General features: G+C 36.1%; 2 protein-coding genes across 4 annotated transcripts in view; one reads left to right on the forward strand and one right to left on the reverse strand.

Annotated features, from left to right (window-relative positions):
• LOC106875968 (nose resistant to fluoxetine protein 6) overlaps nt 1-18,247 on the forward strand; it is a 33,290-nt gene extending 15,043 nt beyond the window's left edge. The window contains exons 6-15 of the mRNA XM_014924310.2: nt 1,038-1,205; nt 1,341-1,434; nt 2,423-2,515; nt 3,791-3,959; nt 6,402-6,481; nt 9,887-10,000; nt 12,505-12,628; nt 14,200-14,386; nt 15,291-15,433; nt 17,949-18,247. Coding sequence (XP_014779796.1) covers nt 1,038-1,205; nt 1,341-1,434; nt 2,423-2,515; nt 3,791-3,959; nt 6,402-6,481; nt 9,887-10,000; nt 12,505-12,628; nt 14,200-14,386; nt 15,291-15,433; nt 17,949-18,083 — 1,307 coding nt within the window. The 3' untranslated portion in view covers nt 18,084-18,247. The remainder of the gene's footprint in view (nt 1-1,037; nt 1,206-1,340; nt 1,435-2,422; nt 2,516-3,790; nt 3,960-6,401; nt 6,482-9,886; nt 10,001-12,504; nt 12,629-14,199; nt 14,387-15,290; nt 15,434-17,948) is intronic.
• Nucleotides 1-18,272, reverse strand: part of LOC106878029 (solute carrier family 66 member 2) — a 250,218-nt gene that overhangs the window by 1,811 nt on the left and 230,135 nt on the right. Inside the window, exon 8 of one of the 3 annotated variants that reach the window (XR_008263600.1) lies at nt 14,847-14,971. The exons of the other annotated variants lie outside the window; for them this stretch is intronic. The gene's annotated coding sequence lies outside the window, so the exon portion shown is untranslated. Of the gene's footprint in view, nt 1-14,846; nt 14,972-18,272 lie in introns of those variants that run through there. 3 annotated transcript variants of the gene reach the window in all.

The raw sequence follows: 18,272 nt of genomic DNA on the forward strand, positions 1-18,272 counted from the left end.
CTCTCTCTCTCTCTCTCTCTCTCTCTCTCTCTCTCTCTCTCTCTCTCTCTCCTGTACACTACATCAAATTTTCTCTCCGCTTATTTACATTCATGCATACTATTATTACATGTTCACTGGAATAAATTTGATTCATCTCTTTCTAGCTTTTACAAGTTTTCAGCATTCAAAGCCCTCCACATCTCACTAACATTCAGTATTGCAATTCAAACTCAAGAATCATACAATCTGCTACCCTCTTTCTAAAGGAGAAAACCTTTGTTGCCAGCAGAGGTAAAAGCTCCCTGACCTTTTCCAAACCAGTTTTTATCCTGGTTTCTATGCTTTAAGAACAGCAGCTTTCACTGCTGATTTTGTCACCTAAGTAGAAGAAACTATCAGCTATCTTTAGTGGGTCATTTGGGTATTGAAAAGGATCTATTTTTGGCATGTTCTTTAACGCTTATAGTCTCAGTGCACCTGCCACATACAAAGTGCTTTTTCAGTTAGCTTGCATGTAACTCCATTACATCTCTTGAGACTCCATAACTTATACTGAGTACAGTATATGAAGTTCCTTTCTATTCCTTTTTGTTGTATCAAGGAAGGTTATTTTCCTGAAGATACCTGGGTGCTATTACCTTTTCTGCTGAATAATACTTTAGAGTTAGCTAAGGTGATTTTGAGGCCTCTTGATTCTAGATTTTGATTCCATGTTTGGAATCTCTTCTCTAATTCTACAATAGATTCAGTTATAAGAGCTCATTCCTTCAGCATATATAGGAGTTCTCAAAATCAGGTGGTCTTGAGCTCCTCTATGGAGAGACAGACAGACAGATAGACAGACAGACAGACAGACAGACAGAGATAGATAGGCAGGCAGATAGACAGAGCATATTTAAAATTATAAATCTGTTGTTAATTATTCAGTGACACTATCTTCATTGAACAAGTCAGTTTCGTATACATGGTTATTTCAAGAAAATTATAATTCTATAAAATATCTTTTTTATTTTTACAAGAAATTTATAAAGCTTTTGTTTTGTTTTCTATAAAAGGTGTTTTGGGAAGAGCCCTTCTATGTTTTTCTATTTACACAAATGGAAAAAAATTGCTGAAAACTGAACAAGCAGAAGGGACTCTTAGTTGTATCCATGGCATAAGGTTTCTCAGTTTGACCTGGGTCATTCTTGGTCACACCTATGTTTTTGGAATACCAGCATATCGTAAGTAATCCCAGTATTTAACAAGTATTTCATTAATGGTATTAATATAACAATTTGTTCTGAAGTCTTGTCAATAAACTTAACCTATAGCAAATTTAACTGATAGTGATTTTAGTTTTTGTTTTTATTCTTCAGGAAACCTATTTGCACTTCCTGATAACTTGAAAAATTTTGCATTCCAAGCAATTGGAAATGCTTTTGTTTCAGTAGACACATTCTTCTTATTAAGGTAAGTTAATAATTAATGATTCATTGCTCATAAGTCAATCATTCTATATTAATGTCTTTTAACCAGATGTTTTATTAGAAGTTGATAAAGGTTTACTATATATCAGGTTGAGTAAAAAGTAAGCAACATTTTGAACCATGAAGAATTTGTACTGGATTTTTGCAGAGTTTTGAATTTCTTTTAAACATTTTTTTTTTTTTTTGCAATTGTCTGATAATATAGACATAGACTTGCCAAAATGCATCAATAAATTAACATTGATATTTTTTTCACTGTTGTTACAATCATCTGAAATGGAACTGTCGGTGCGATATTCAAGCAATTTTGCTATTCAACTTCAAAAAAAGGACGTAAAGTAGCTGAAACTGCTCGTGATATCAACAAAATGTTGGATAAGGAAATGATCAGTGAGTGGTCAGCTCAAAAATGGTTTAAACGATTTTGTAGTGGAGACCTGAGCCTTGAAGATTGTGAGCACAGTGGACGCCCATCTGTTATCGATGATGGTCAATTAAAGACCGCCATTGAGAAACATCCACATAAAATCACTTGAGAACTGGCAAAAAGAGCTTCAAGTTAGCCAGAAAACTGCCTGCAACCATTTGCATGCGATCAGAAAATCAAAAAAGCTCAACAAATGGGTACCACATGATTTGTATGAAAATGAGAAAATGCGCAGATATGAAATCTGCTCATTGCTTCTTCTCTGTAACCAGACTGATCAATTTCTCAACCATATTGTAACTTGTGATGATAAGTGGATTCTGTACAATAATGAAAAACATTCTTTGCAGTGGTTGGACCAAAATGAAACACCGAAAACCTTCCCTAAACCCAAGCTCTTCAAAAAGAAAGTTATGGTGACTGTTTGGTTGTGTCCTGCTGTTTTAAGAAGTTATAGTATAAAGAGTGGATGGATAGCCTGTTCTGTTTATGAATTTAGTAGAATGAAATAAATACATATTATTTTTACTATTTTCTTTTTTAGTGGTCTTTTGGTAGCTTATAGCTTTTTCAAGTATTTAGAAACTTCAGATGGTAAAATGAACTGGTTGTATTTCTATTGTCATCGATTTTGGCGGTAAGTACCTTTACTTAAACATCTAAGTGAAACATGTGATTTGAAACAGATTGAATAACTACTTCTGCAGGTTGATAAGTTAATCAAGGGAGGTAATGCCCCACTACTTCATCCAGAGCTCCCAGGCAGGTGATATAGATGCAGTTGATTCTTCAGTTTGAAGATTTCAGCTTGAAGACAATCAGCTTGGACAATTTGAAAGGAGATTCCAGGGGATTTCAGTCCTGGAAAGGACTGCAGGATCTGGGATGTGAGACACAGAAAAGTTGATGAGAGGATTAGGAAATGGATGTGTCGTGTGGACCTAAGTAAAAAGTGTGTGTGACTAGCTATATTAGAAGAGATCAGATCATTGCAGCTGTGATAGAAGTTAAGAAACAATATATCTCTGAATTAGCTATTGAGGTATATTGGTGAGCAAATCTTGGTCAGCCAATCAGAGAGCCCTCTAAAGCATGTACTCTAAGATGGCCATACATGTGTGTGTATGTGTTGGGGGGAACCTTCTAATAAAAGTGGTAAGTTTTAAGAAACATTATATCTGTAAGCTATTGGTTGTAGTGTGCTGTGAGTGAATTGTTGCCAGTCAATTAGATAGCCTTCTTATAGATACAATTTAAGATGTCATTTTACAACAAACTGGCACAAGACAAGCACACAAAAGGTGGACAGAAAAAGCACTTTAAGGATACACTTAAAGTGTCACTGAAGAGCTTTGAGATCAACCCGAATACCTGAGAAATGCAAGCATAAAACTGCCCTGCCTGGCGAAGCTGCACCAACAGTGGTGCCACTTCCTTCCAACAGTGGTGCCACTTCAAGATTACAGGGGTACAAAGAACAAGCAAACTGTGTAAGTCCAGAGCCTACTCTTTGTTTTCAGTCCCAGTAGACCACCAGGGCTTGACCTGCGACAGAGCCTTCCATGCATGTGTCAAACTGACTGGCCACAGCCAGTCATACTGTGACCTATCTTCTCCAATATGAAGTCCTTGGTCATCATTGACACTGACAGACAAACAAATAAGTTTCATCGCCCTAGAATATTATGGTATTGAACCCAACTCTTCAGAATCAAAACTTGTTAGGTGAAGCCTCCCCCAGCAATAAAATTTAATGAGCAAGATTCATCTGTCAAGTCTTTGGGGCTATATCTAGGCAATATCTAGCATATGTTGTGGTGTATTTCGTTTTTTTTTTCTTTCAATACTTTGAAAAAAACATTATAATGACTGAAAAAAAAAACTTGTTTTTTGTTTTATTTTTTCTTTCCAGTTTGACTCCTCCCTATATGCTTGTCATGATGGTATACATACCCTTGTTCCCATACTGGGGTAGTGGACCTTACTGGCAGCATGATGGCTTTGAGGTTAACTACTGTAAGGATTCGTGGTATTACAATTTACTGTATATAAACAACTTATTGGCAGATGATAAACCATCAGTAAGTTCTCTTCTAATAATTAACAATATGACCCAATGCTTTTGTTATTCAAACTCATTCATAAGTAAACTACAATAGTAAAAGCATTCTAGCATTTACAGTTCTGTCATTTTAGGAGTTTCTATGATTACATTATCTAAGGTGTCCTTTCCTTTTCTAAGGGTTGTGATTTAATGGAAATTTCGCTGTTGTTTCTAGCATATCAAGTATCCATGAAGTAATACTCTCACTCAATTGTTAACGCATTGACAAGTTTTTTTTTTTTTTTTTTTTTTTTTTTTTTGCATTGAGCTGGTAGAGTTGTTAAAGTTGTGGAGAGAATACTTGGCCGTATTTAGTCCGGCTATCTGTGCTTTGAGTTCAAATCCCAGAGAGGTCAATATATCTTTCATCCTTTCAACTAATGTTCCATTTAAGCTGTGAGCTGGTGTATGCACACACATTTTGCAAACAGTATGCAAATGCAAAAAGGTGTATGCACACAAGATTTTCAAGATGAAATTGAATATTTTTAATCGAAGAAATGAGCTGTATGATTTCATAATAAAACCACAAATAATACACACTTGAAAATGGTGTGCATTCGCTTAGGTGATCAATATGGCATTTGAGTAATGGTTATTTGCATGGATGTACATATACTTTGCAAAGAAAGATAAAATTTACACATTAGCAAATTTTCTGCACACTCCCACAGCAAAAATAATTAGAGAGAACATGGCTTTCAAAATTGATAAATGTGAAATGGTAAGTTTATGAGCCAAATCTTTTCTATTCTAGCAGACACTCTAGCTGCTCTTAGAATCATTCTCTTTCTCCTTCTTTGTCTCACTTATAAAATAAAAATGTTACCATATTTTCTGCTATACAAGTCAACATAGTCATATAGTGTAAACATGTAGTGTAAACATATCAAATATTGTCACTATCTTTCCAAATCCTGCTGCATTTTGCATGGAATATTTTATTTTCCAGTCATCTTGCTGTATAATTCGATCTATCTTTTTGGTTGGAAATTTTGGTCTGAAAAATTTCATTTGTATGCCAGAGAATTTCATAAATTATTTTCTTTTGTTGCTATATATATATATATATAACTTTTATAAGGAATATTCTAAAAGAATATGTAACTGAACTTATATTGAGTGCTCTATTATTTTGAGCAAATATATATATATGTATTTTTATATTATTAATAAATTCATAAAATTATCAATAATATTCGTAGGAAATCAATATTTAATATTTCGAAAGATATATATCCGATATGACATGGTAAAATAATAAATTTAAAATTTAAAATATACGAGATATAAATATAAATATATAAATGCAGATAAAGATACATGTGAATATAAATGCATATAAAAATTTATGCGTAATTAAGCATGAATGTTATAAAGACTAAAGTTTAAAAAATCTAAAATTTAAAAAATTAAACATCTGATGGTCGTTTCGCGGATATTAATATAATCACAATGTAATCAAAAGATCAGCATATTATCATAATTCCGCTCTTCAGAGATGAATTAAGAACTAATGGTATATGTAATATTAATTAAAAAATTATTAAAAATATTAAAAATATTAGAACGTTAAAAATATTAAAGTGTATACTGTCCTTTAAATAAATTGTAAAATTAGTCCTCCTATAATTTGGAAAGTTCATTTTTTTATCCTTCATTGAAATTTTAGTCTTTATAACATTCATGCTTAATTACGCATAAATTTTTATATGCATTTATATTCACATGTATCTTTATCTACATTTATATATTTATATTTATATCTCGTATATTTTAAATTTTAAATTTATTATTTTACCATGTCATATCGGATATATATCTTTCGAAATATTAAATATTGATTTCCTACGAATATTATTGATAATTTTATGAATTTATTAATAATATAAAAATACATATATATATATATATATATATATATATATACGAAAGATTCTAATGAATATACTTAGAGTTCTCAGTTTGTTATATTTGTTCTCAGCCTATCAACTAACATTGACAACCAACAATGGAGTGAATTACAGTTCTCTTCTGATGATCTGGCATTGTTTATATTCAATATCATGAAGTGATCACCAAAGAAAGATATTCAAGCTTAGTCAAGTGCTTAGGATATACATATTTAGTCTCACAAAGAGAGATTTCATGGCAGCCAAAGTAAGATGTGATGTAACATGTTGCAAGAATGTTATGCAATTGTTGTTTAACCCCTAGATTGACTCTGATTTAATAAACCTATGATCATAAGCATTCTCTCTTTTCAGAGGTATCTTAAGTCTGCACATATCCAATGTGTCCTTCCCTTTCCCATGATGGGTGTGTGTAATTTGATTGGCTGCTATTTCTAACAGATAAAGCAAGCAGGTTTCTGAAGTTACAGGTTAAAATTGAAATGCATTTCTTTTATATTTTTCAGTGTGTAGGATGGTCGTGGTATTTAGCTAATGACATGCAGTTTTATGTTATCAGTCCTATCCTTTTAATACCACTTTCTATGTAAGTAAAGCAAATATATTATGATCATGTTGTTGTTTAGTTTTAGAACATATCCCTGATCTTGAATACTTGTTATTCAAAGCCTTCCAAATGCGACATCCCAGACTTTAGCTCTCAAACATTAATATATGTAATACATTGTCTTTCTTGTTTTTTAAAGAATGCTAGAGTATAATATGAAGGAGATGGGTTGCTACTTCTAGAAAATTGACTAACCACATGGATAGTCTCTTGTTAGTTTGTATATTATGCCGCTGAGACTGTAGGCATGGCTAGGTGATTAAGTTATGAAGGCTTGGGTTCAAATCCCATTACATGATATCTTGGGCAAGTGACTTTACTTGTTAGTTACTGGTTTCTAATGAGCCACTAACTTGTTCACTGCATTTCTAAGGTGAGATTGACAAGGAAGTATCTGTAACTGGGTGCTGAACAAATATCACAAAGAACTTTATTCAAGGAGCACCAGATTTTTCATTTTGCTTCACATCATTTCTGTTTTTTGTTATATGTATCGACAGAAGATGTATACATGCATACAATGTATACATACACACCACACACACACACACACATCACTATTACAATGTCCACTTTTCCATGCTTGCATGGAATTTGTCAAAGCAGATTTCCTATGACCAGATGCCTTTCTATCAGCAGCCATCACTTGTTTCCAAACAAGGTAATGTTTTTCCCCAAGACTGGAGGTATTTTCTTGAAAGACTGGTAATGAATCTAACTCATGCCTCAAGTAGACACTGTAAATCTTTAAATGCAAATCTAACCTAATAAATAAAGGAAAAATTAATGGCACATTGTTCACATTTATTTAGAACTTTCAGAGTTTTCTCAAATAAATGCACTACTGGTTACAGCATCCGAATAAAATATCAGGCTCGGTCTGACCTTTTGGGTCCAGTATACATAATATATAATTTCCTCAATGGATATTATCTATCTTAATAGATACTCTTTTACTTTTTTACTTGTTTCAGTCATTTGACTGTGGTCACACTGGAGCACCGCCTTTAGTCGAGCAAATCGACCCCAGGACTTATTCTTTGTAAGCCTAGTATTTATTCTATCAGTCTCTTTTTGCCGAACCGCTAAGTTACGGGGACGTAAACACACCAGCATCAGTTGTCAAGCGATGTTGGGGGGACAAACACAGACACACATACATATATATATACATATATACGACGAGCTTCTTTCAGTTTCCATCTACCAAATCCACTCACAAGGCTTTGGTCGGCCCGAGGCTATAGTAGAAGACACTTGTCCAATGTGCCACGCAGTGGGCCTGAACCTGGAACCATGTGGTTGGTAAGCAAGCTACTTACCACACAGCCACTCCTACGCCTATAGATAATAACTTTTCTTTCTGATCTTCCTTCAGTCTGTCGGAATCACTTTAGTGGGTGCACTCAGCAACATCATAGATTAAATCTTGGCATGAAACATATACAACAGTTAAATGTCCTTACACTATGATCTGATAATATCACACAACCCCTCTCTCTTTGACAAAGGCACTGATCAATAAAGTAGTAGTTAGTCTGCTTGAATTTACTGCTAGAAAACATATCCCACTTTTGTTACAATGTATGTTAATTTTTGCTGAGATATTCTGGATTTGATAAGAATAGAATGGCATTTAACTCCTCTCAGTCAATAGCATTTTAGTCGATCAAATGAGGGATTGATTAAATATGAATCATCATCATCATCATCATCGTTTAACGTCCGCTTTCCATGCTAGCATGGGTTGGACGATTTGACTGAGGACTGGTGAAACCGGATGGCAACACCAGGCTCCAATCTAATTTGGCAGAGTTTCTACAGCTGGATGCCCTTCCTAATGCCAGCCACTCAGAGAGTGTAGTGGGTGCTTTTACGTGTCACCCGCACGAAAACGGCCACGCTCGAAATGGTGTCTTTTATGTGCCACCCGCACAAGCCAGTCCAGGGGCACTGGCAACGATCTCGCTCGAAAACCCTACAAGGCCAGTCAGGCGGTATATATATATAGTTATTTACAATGTGCATCAACTGGTTGTGTCAATTTATTTAAATCAAAGAGGTGCAGGAGTGGTTGTGTGGTAAGAAGCTTAGGTGCAGGAGTGGCTGTGTGGTAAAAAGCTTGCTTACCAACGACACAGTTCTGCCACTGCATGGCACCTTGGGTAAGTGTCTTCTACTATAGCCTCAGGCCGACCAAAGCCTTGTGAGTGGATTTGGAAGACAGAAACTGAAAGAAGCCCATTGTGTGTGTGTGTGTGTGTGTGTGTGTGTGTGTGTGTGTGTGTGTGTGTGTGTGTGTGTGTGTGTGTGTGTGTGTGTGTGTGTGTGTGTGTGTTTGTTTGTCCCCCTGCCATTGCTTGACAACTGATGGTGGTGTGTTTATGTCCCCATAACTTAGCAGTTCACAGCCATTGAGGTACAGAAGTCGCCAAACTGCCCCAAGGACTGGACCTTGTGGTGGTTGTATATCATTTTGCATTAAAGCACCTGTCCTGGTGCCACATAAAAGTACCCAGTACACTCTGTAAAGTGGTTGGCATTAGGAAGGGCACCCAGATATAGAAACCATGGCAAAACAGACAACTGGAGCCCAGGTAGCTCTCCAGCAGGCCAGCTCCTATCATAAAAGTCCAACCCATGCCAGCATGGAAAATAGACATTTGAGGATGATGATGATGATGAATCTCCCTTTAACTCGTTAGCATTTAAACCAGCCATATCCAGCTATATCTGGCCAAAATATTCTGTTTTATGTTTAAACCAGCCAGATCTAGCCTCTCACACCAACCCAGCAACACCATTCTGAAAATAAACAGTTACCTCATCAAAATCTCAAAGCTATAAGATAATGCATGACAAAATCAAAACAATATGAACAAGAGCACTCAGAGAGTGCAAACCTCAGCCAAGGCAACACCAACGTCCTCTCAACAATTCGCTGGAGATGATTTTTAAAATGAGAATATATCTGAAATAAACTCAACTGCTTTCACAAACAAGAATACTAAATATGAACCCGACCACTCTCAAAAATTAAGTGAAGAAATGGAAAAATAACCCAGAATCCTTGTGCGGTACTGGATCGATCCCAAAATCTAATCAGTTCATGTCAGCCACAAGGCCAAACATCCCTGGAAGTTTCATCCGAATCCATCCAGCAGTTCTTGAGATATCTTGTCCACAGACAAACAAACATACATAACTGAAAACAGTACCTCTGCCTTTGCTAAGGCAGAGGTAAAAAAGAAGTTTTACAATTGACAGGGTAACCTGAGTGCTAAAGGGTTAATCCTTTAAACTGCTTTATTACTTTCTGTTTTCTCCCATAAAAATTTTCTCCTTACTTAATTAATAAATAATATTTGTTAATTATATTTTCAGGTTTCCTGCCATAGGCTTTACTATCTTTTTTGCTTTACTTTTGGCTCAAATGCTTTCTGCAGGAATAATTTCAACAACAGAAGATTTACCTGCTGTTATGTTTAATGCCAAATCGTAAGTCTATAATTTCAGTATAACTTTTAATTGGTTTATTCTCATAGGAAAAGCATTTTCTACAGCATAACTGGTAATAACCCTTTCTGTTATAGGCAAAAGGCATGAAATTTGGGCAGGAGGCGACTAGTTGATTACATCAACTCCAGTGTTTAACTGGTATTTAATTTATCAACCCTGAAAGGATGAAAAGCAAAGTCAACTTCAATGGAATTTGAACTCAGAACATACTAGCAGACAAAATACCGCTAAGCATTTTGCCCGTCGTGCTAACGATTCTGTCAGCTCACTGCCTTGATTAAAATAACAAACCAAAATAATAGTGAGATGAGTAAGATTTGAGTATTTAATGTATAAGTTTGAGAGATTTAAGGGTAATAGAAACACAACCACATGTGAGAAGAGAAAGTTTCATAACCATTGGTATTTAGGATAAAAGTTTACAGTCCTGATGTGAATGTATGGTAAGAAATTTGCTTCCCAAACACATTGCTTCAGGTTCAATCCCACTGCACGGTACCTTGGGCAAGTGGGCCAAGGTACTTTTGTCCCATTTAAGTGACCTTCCAGGTTCGTATTCGGGGAAGATATTCTGCCATTTGAAAATTTTTCGTCGTCAGGCTGACAGCTTCCTGACAGGCACGCTTCCATTATAACCATTGGACAAGTGATTTGGTGTATTGTTTGAAATTATCTTTTCTTTTTAAGTAAAGTTAAATCATAATTAAATTTTTACTATTATTATTATTATTATTATTATTATTATTATTATTATTATTATTATTATTATTATTATTATTATTATTATTATTATTATCATTATTTTTATTATTAAATTCTGCCAAGGTCAACTTTGCCTTTCATCCTTTTGGGGTTGATAAATAAGTACCAGTCGAGTACTGGGGTCAATGTAATCAACTTATCTACTCCCCTGAAATAACTGGCCTTGTGCCAAAATCTGAAATCATTATTATTATTATTGAGTGAGAGAGCAGTGCATGCCATCAAAATGACACTGAGGTAAAATATATGAAGCCCAGTATACCTATCATGACTACTCGTCTGATAAGGGTACACCAGGCACATGCATCACAACCATATGTGTGCAACATGGTGATCCCATATCAAGATAAACAGCATATGACTTTGTAGATGGGGCCCAGTTAGAATTTTCGTCAGGTCGAGTAGCCCATCCCACTCAAAAATTCCCTGATTAAGGGTTGTTTAAGGATGTTGAATGAAACACCCATGTTTCCAGAGGTGAATAATTCAAACCCCAAAGAATTCCTCTCAACACATGGCTATGATGCTCCCCCACTACTTCTGCTCATGATCAGAGATGCACATATCAGCCACTAAGGCTCAACTGGTTAAGGTCAAACAACTGACAAACAAATCTGTGGTATTGAGAAGAATATTTGCTGTAACCTCTCTTTTATACCAAGACAAAACAATATACCCGATGACACTTCCAATCAGTTAAGATGAGAAGCCATGAGAGCCACTGCCTGGTACTGCATCAGGGCATTTTACTATTATTATTACTAAGGCAGCAAGCTAACACGATTGTTAACTCACCAGGCAAAATGCCTAGCACCATTTCATCCATCCTTACTTTCTGAGTCCAAAATTCCACCGAAGTCAACTTTGTCTTTCAGGGTTGATAAAATAAGTACCAGTTGAACATTGAAGTTGAAGTAATCAATTTAACCCTTCCTCCGATCTTGCTAGCCTTGTGCCAAAATTTGAAACCATTATTATTACTCTTTTACTCTTTTAATTGTTTCAGTCATTTGACTGTGGCCATGCTGGAGCACTGCCTTTAGTCGAGCAAATCGACCCCAGGACTTATTCTTTGTAAACCTAGTACTTATTCTATCGGTGTCTTTTGCCGAACTGCTAAGTTACGGGGACGGAAACACACCAGCATCGGTTGTCAAGTGATATTGGGGGGACAAACACACACACGCACATATATATGTACATATATTAGATGGGCTTCTTTCAGTTTCTGTCTACCAAATTCACTCACAAGGCTTTGGTCGGCCTGAGACTATAGTAGAAGACACTTGCCCAAGGTGCCACGCAGTGGGAGTGAACCCAGAGCCATGTGGTTGGTAAGCAAGCTACTTACCACACAGCCACTCCTGCGCCTAATTATAATAATAATAATTATAATTATTATTACTACTACTACTACTACTACTACTACTACTACTACTACTACTACTACTACTAAGGCAGTGAGCTGGCAGATTCATTAACATACTGGATGAAATGCTTAGTGGTATTTCACCTGTCACTGCATTTGGAGTTCAAAGATTTTGCCTTGTATTCTTTCAGGGTCAATAAATTAAGTACCAGTGAAATACTGGGGTCAATGTAATTGACTAGTCCCCTTCCTTCAAATTTCAGGCTTTGTGCTTTTAGTAGAAAAGATTATTATTATTATTATTATTATTATTATTATTATTATTATTATTATTATTATTATTCCATTTCAGAATGAGTATTAAATATTTTCAGCATATCTATGTCAAGCCGTACACTCGTATTGGGCCCTATATTATTGGGATGCTGTATGGTTATTACCTAAGCCTAAATAAATGTAAAATGAATCTAAATAAGGTAAGTTGTCAAATAAATTCTCTATTTGTTCCATGAGAATATGGATGGCATGATTTTCTTGCCTAAATTAGGATGTACTGCATACACACACACACACAACAAATTTTTAACTACAGAAACCCTTCAGTCCACCTTCTGAGAGAATGGTGCCTCACCAAATATAGATTTGCGTGTGTGTGTGCATGTTTGTGTGTAATTTTATATTGATATCATGATTGTAAATGAGCATCGCCATCATACAAGCAATGTTGTTCATTTATAGACTTCAGTGAAAAATATGCTTTATCATTGAAAAATATCATCTTGCTTGGAAATGGGTGGGTGACAAGGAGAGCATCTCGTTGTAGAAAATTTGTCTCAACAAATTTTCATCTGACCAGTGTGAAAATGGGAAACAATGGACATTAAGTCATGATGATGATAATGATGACAATGGAGAGGATTATGATGATGTTGATGTTTTTCTGATGATATGAAATAAGTCATCATTATCATCATCATCATCATCATCATTTAACGTCCGTTGTCCATGCTGGCATGGGTTGGACGGTTTGACCAGGGTTGGCAAGCTGGAAGGCTGCACCAGACTCCAGTCTGATTTGGCATGGTTTCTACAGCTGGATGCTCTTCCTAACACCAGTCACTCTGAGAGTGTAATGGATGCTTATACATGCCACCAGCATGGGTGTCATTTGCATGACACTAGTATCTGCCACAACTGTGATTTTACTTGGCTTGATGGGTCTTCTTCTCAAGCACAACATGATGTCAGAAGTCTTTATCATTTGTCGTTGCCTCCATAAGGCCCAACACTCGAAAGGTGCTTTTTACATACCACCAGCACAGGTGCCAGTTATGTGACACCAGCATCAGCTGCGACCACAATTTCACTGGATCTTTTCATGTCTACAATTTCAGTTGGCTTGCCGAGTCTTCTCAAAATTTATTACCTCCGCCTTAGTAAAGGCAGAGGTATTGTTTTCAGTTGTGTTTGTTCGTCCGTGGACAAGATATCTCAAGAACCTCTGGATGGATTCAGATGAAATTTTCATGGATGTTTGGCCTCCTGACTGGCACAAACTGATTAGATTTTGGAATCAATTCAGTACCAGACAAGGATTCTGGATTATTTTTCCAAATTTTTTACTTAATTTTTGAGAGCAGTCAGGTTCATTTTTAGCATTCTCGTTTTTGAGAGCAGTTGAGTTTATTTTCATTTTAAAATAAACTCAACTGATATTCTCATTTAAAAAATCATCTCGAGCTAATCATTGAAAGAACATTGGTGTTGCCTTGGCAGAGGTTTGTGTTCTCTGAGTGCTCTTGTTTATTCAATGCTATCAGAATATTTCAGTCTTTTAAATTGTTTATATTCACTAAATAACAACACATGCCATTACTAGTTTAGTGAAGCCTACTGTTGATTTTATGTTTAATTATGCTGAACTGAACTTAATCAATATGTTTACATTCTGTTTCTTAATGTTAACTGAAAGAAACTAAAGTCTCCCCACTACATCCACCAGTATATATATGTTTACGTTAGTTATCTAAGTATTTCATCTTTTCAGTATGTCTGTGCCATGATCTGGTTGATGGCGACTTCAAATGCTATAACTGTCCTTTATGGCTTGTATAATATTTACAATGGTGATGGAGTTACTGAAGGAACAATCTCTTTTTATACAGCAGTCCATCGCAATGTCTGGGCTGTAAGTGTTGGTTGGGTAATCTATGCCTGCTGTACAGGATATGGAGGTAGGTTATACATCTTATCAATTATAAACATTGAACTAAATTCAAGTAAGTTTTAGCACTTTATAAACACTAACCCAAGATAGTAAAAAAAAATATATGCAAACCATCCTGTTAACAGACCGATGCAAGTTTCTTCCTATCATAGATTTGTGCTTATAAAAGTGTGTGTGTTTGTGTGTGTTTTGCTAGTACTTTGCCATGGCTTCCTGTGACAGTTGTAAACAAGTGTCACTGTCATGCAAGCAGTGTCGTTTATTTCCAATTCTTCATGAAGACATGCCTGGCCATGGTAAATATTACCTTACTCTGAAATGTGTGAGGGTTAGTGACAAAAAAAAAAACATTCAGCTGTAGAAAATCTGTCTTGATAAAGTCCATCAAACTCATACAAGAATGGAAACATGGACATTAGATTATGATGATGTTGATGAGGAAAAGTTTTATTTTCATATTTAGTTTGCAAGTTTCTTAATGTGAACTTGGGTATTGAAGCATATTTTGTTGTATCTCAGGAGGATCATTATGCCAATATTAAACACACACTGGTTCTATTTCACTTCTTATATTGTTATCAGTCAAGCAGACCTGGAATTAGAAAGGGCATGTCAATGGTGGTGTTATGAATGATGGCAAAAAGACTTTGACAAACTTAGCCGATTGATTCGTTCATTTATACATTGACTGAACAACAAATCAAACAACTGGTTAGTTAATTGGTCAAACGCTTAATTAATTGACTGATAATAATAAAAGAAGTGAATAAGAACCAGTACATGTGTTTATTATTGGCATAATGACTCTCCTGAGATACAACAAAAGATAAAAATGATTTTTTTTTAAACCTAATGTTCTCTATTTAGAAATTGAAAGAAAAGAGTTTTATTTATTTTGTTTTTTATTGTAGGTTTTGTGAATACAATTTTATCATGGAAAGCCTTCATTCCACTGAGTCGTCTCACATACTGTGCTTACTTAGTCCATCCAGTTGTGATATACCTGTTCTATTTAAACCAAAAGTATCCACTTTACATCACAAACTTTAATATTGTAAGTAGATATTTGATCTTATACAAAAACTGAACTTATAGGCGCAGGAGTGGCTGTGTGGTAAGTAGCTTGCTTACCAACCACATGGTTCTGGGTTAAGTGCCACTGCGTGGCACCTTGGGCAAGTGTCTTCTACTATAGCCTCAGGCCGACCAAAGCCTTGTGAGTGGATTTGGTAGACAGAAACTGAAAGAAGCCCGTCGTATATATGTATATGGATATATATATGTGTGTGTGTATATGTTTGTGTGTCTGTGTTTGTCCCCCAACATCGCTTGACAATCGATGCTGGTGTGTTTACGTCCCCGTAACTTAGCAGTTCGGCAAAAGAGACCGATAGAATAAGTACTAGGCTTACAAAGAATAAGTCCTGGGGTCGATTTCTTCGACTAAAGGTGGTGCTCCAGCATGGCCGCAGTCAAATGACTGAAACAAGAAAAAGATTAAAGAGTAAAGAGAGTAATGATTTTCTTAAAACAGAGACTGGAATTTAGAAGACATTAACTGGCATTAGGCACCATGCAAATGGCACCCATGAATCGCAGTCGTGGTTGCTGCCAGTGCCATGTAAATGGTACCCATGAATCGTAGTCATGGTCGTTGCCGGTGCCATATAAATGGCACCCGTGTTGGTGGCACATAAAAGTACTCATTGCAGTGGTTGCTGTTAGGAAGGGCATCCAGCTGTAGAAACAATGCCAATTCAGACTGGAACCTGGTGCAGCTCACTGGCTTATCAGCTCCAGTCAAACCTTCTAACCCATACCAGCATGGAGAGTGGATGTTAAATGATGATGATGATGATGATGATGATGATGATGATGATGATGATGATGAGCGTTCCAGTTGATTTTTATCAATTAACATGCATGTAACTGAGCATTCCACAGCCAAGAATACCCATAACATAGTTCTCAAGGAGATTCAGTGTGACACAGAATATTACAAAGCTGGCCCACTGAATTACAGAAACCCTCCCTAGTGAAGAATGTACCTCCCAGTATAGACTAGGCATTAATGACTTTAAACTCCAGGCCAGAAAGATGCTAAAAAGCAGACCAATCCAGAAAAGAAAGATTTGGAAACTTAAGGACCCTCTCCCACAGAATGAAAAGCAGATTGTATGATGCCTGTGTGTGAACACCTATGCTACACAACAGTGAAACATGGGCTGTGACAGCTGAGGACATGCATAGGCTTGAAAGAAATGAAGCCAGTATGCTTCCCTGGATGTGCAATGTCAGTGTGCATGTATGACAGGGTGTAAGCATCTTAAGAGAAAAGTTCAGCGTAAGAGGCATCAGATGTGGTGCGCAAGAGAGACGATTGCACTGGTATGGTCATGTGATGCACATGGACAAGGACAGCTGTGTAAAGAAGTGCTGATCTCTAACTGTGGAGAGAACCTGTGGTAGAGGTAGACCCAGGAAGACATGGGATGAAGTGATGAAGCATGATCTTCAAACTCTGGGCCTCACAATGGCAATGACTAGTGACTGAGACCTTTGGCGGGATGCTATGCTTGAGAAGACCCATCAAGCCAAGTGAAATCATAGTCGTGGCCAATGCTGGTATCATATAACTGGCACGTAGGAGGCACCTTCCAAGCATTGGGCTTCACAGAGGCAAGGTGGCTGATGCCAATAGCACATGGAGGGCTCCTTTCAAGTGCTGGACCACATGGACTCAATGACGAATGACCGAGACATTGGCATTATGTTGTGCTTTAGAAGAAGATCCATCAAGCCAAGTAAAATCGCAATCGTGGCAGATACTGGTGTCATGCAAATGGCACCTGTGTCAGTGGTACGTAAAAGCACCCATTACACTCTCAGAGTGGCTGGTGTTAGGAAGAGCATCCAGCTTTAGAAATCATGCTAAATCAGACTAGAGTCTGGTGCAGCCTTCCAATTTGTCAGCCTAGGTCAAATTATCCAATCCATGCCAGCATGGATGACAAACATTAAATAATGATGATGATAATGATAATGTACAGCACGTTTTTGCCAGCTGAGTTGACTGGCACAATGTGATTTAAAGTGTCTTGCTCAAAAACACAACACACCACTGGGTATCAAACTCACAACCTAACGATCTTGAGCCAAAATAATCAAATTACTTACTCACACACCTTCACTTAAAAAACATTAGAAATATTGTTAGGAACAAAGTATGAAAGTATTTATTAGAATTTTAGCTATTGTTGTTGTTTATTATTAGGTCAGCCTGCCTTTACAAAGAAAACTTATGATCAAAAGTATTGTTCATCTCTAAGGTAATGTATATCTGGACAACATTATAAAGATACCAGTGTTAATCTGAGAGAGATTTGACAACTATTTCTTGCATTCAAATGATTATAAAGTAGTTCCCATAACGGGTTGTTCAGACTTTGGTTATTTGTAGATGTGAACACATACAGTATACAAATAAAAATATTGCAGTAATTATTTGAATTTAAAATTATGATATTCCTCCTTTATATTTTTCATTTTCTTTTTTTTTTCCTTTTCAGGTTTTCTTGTTTTTCGGATTTTTGGTAGTAGCCTACATGATAGCATTTATTGCTTCAATGGCGTTTGAAGCTCCAATGATTGGTCTAGAACGAGTATTTCTGTCGCTGATTAGGAAAAAGCAAGTGATCACTTAAGAAAATCGACTCCACCGAATGGAATATAAACAAAAATAACAAACCACTTTAAATCAATTAGTACAATATTATCATTAATATATGTTCAAGATCAACAGATGGGATGCAAGAATGCCCTAACAATGTTATTTACGGATCATAGTATGATTAATATATATATATATATATATATATATATATATATATATA

This window comes from Octopus bimaculoides, chromosome 1 (assembly GCF_001194135.2).
Source record: "Octopus bimaculoides isolate UCB-OBI-ISO-001 chromosome 1, ASM119413v2, whole genome shotgun sequence".
NCBI lineage: Eukaryota > Metazoa > Mollusca > Cephalopoda > Octopoda > Octopodidae > Octopus > Octopus bimaculoides.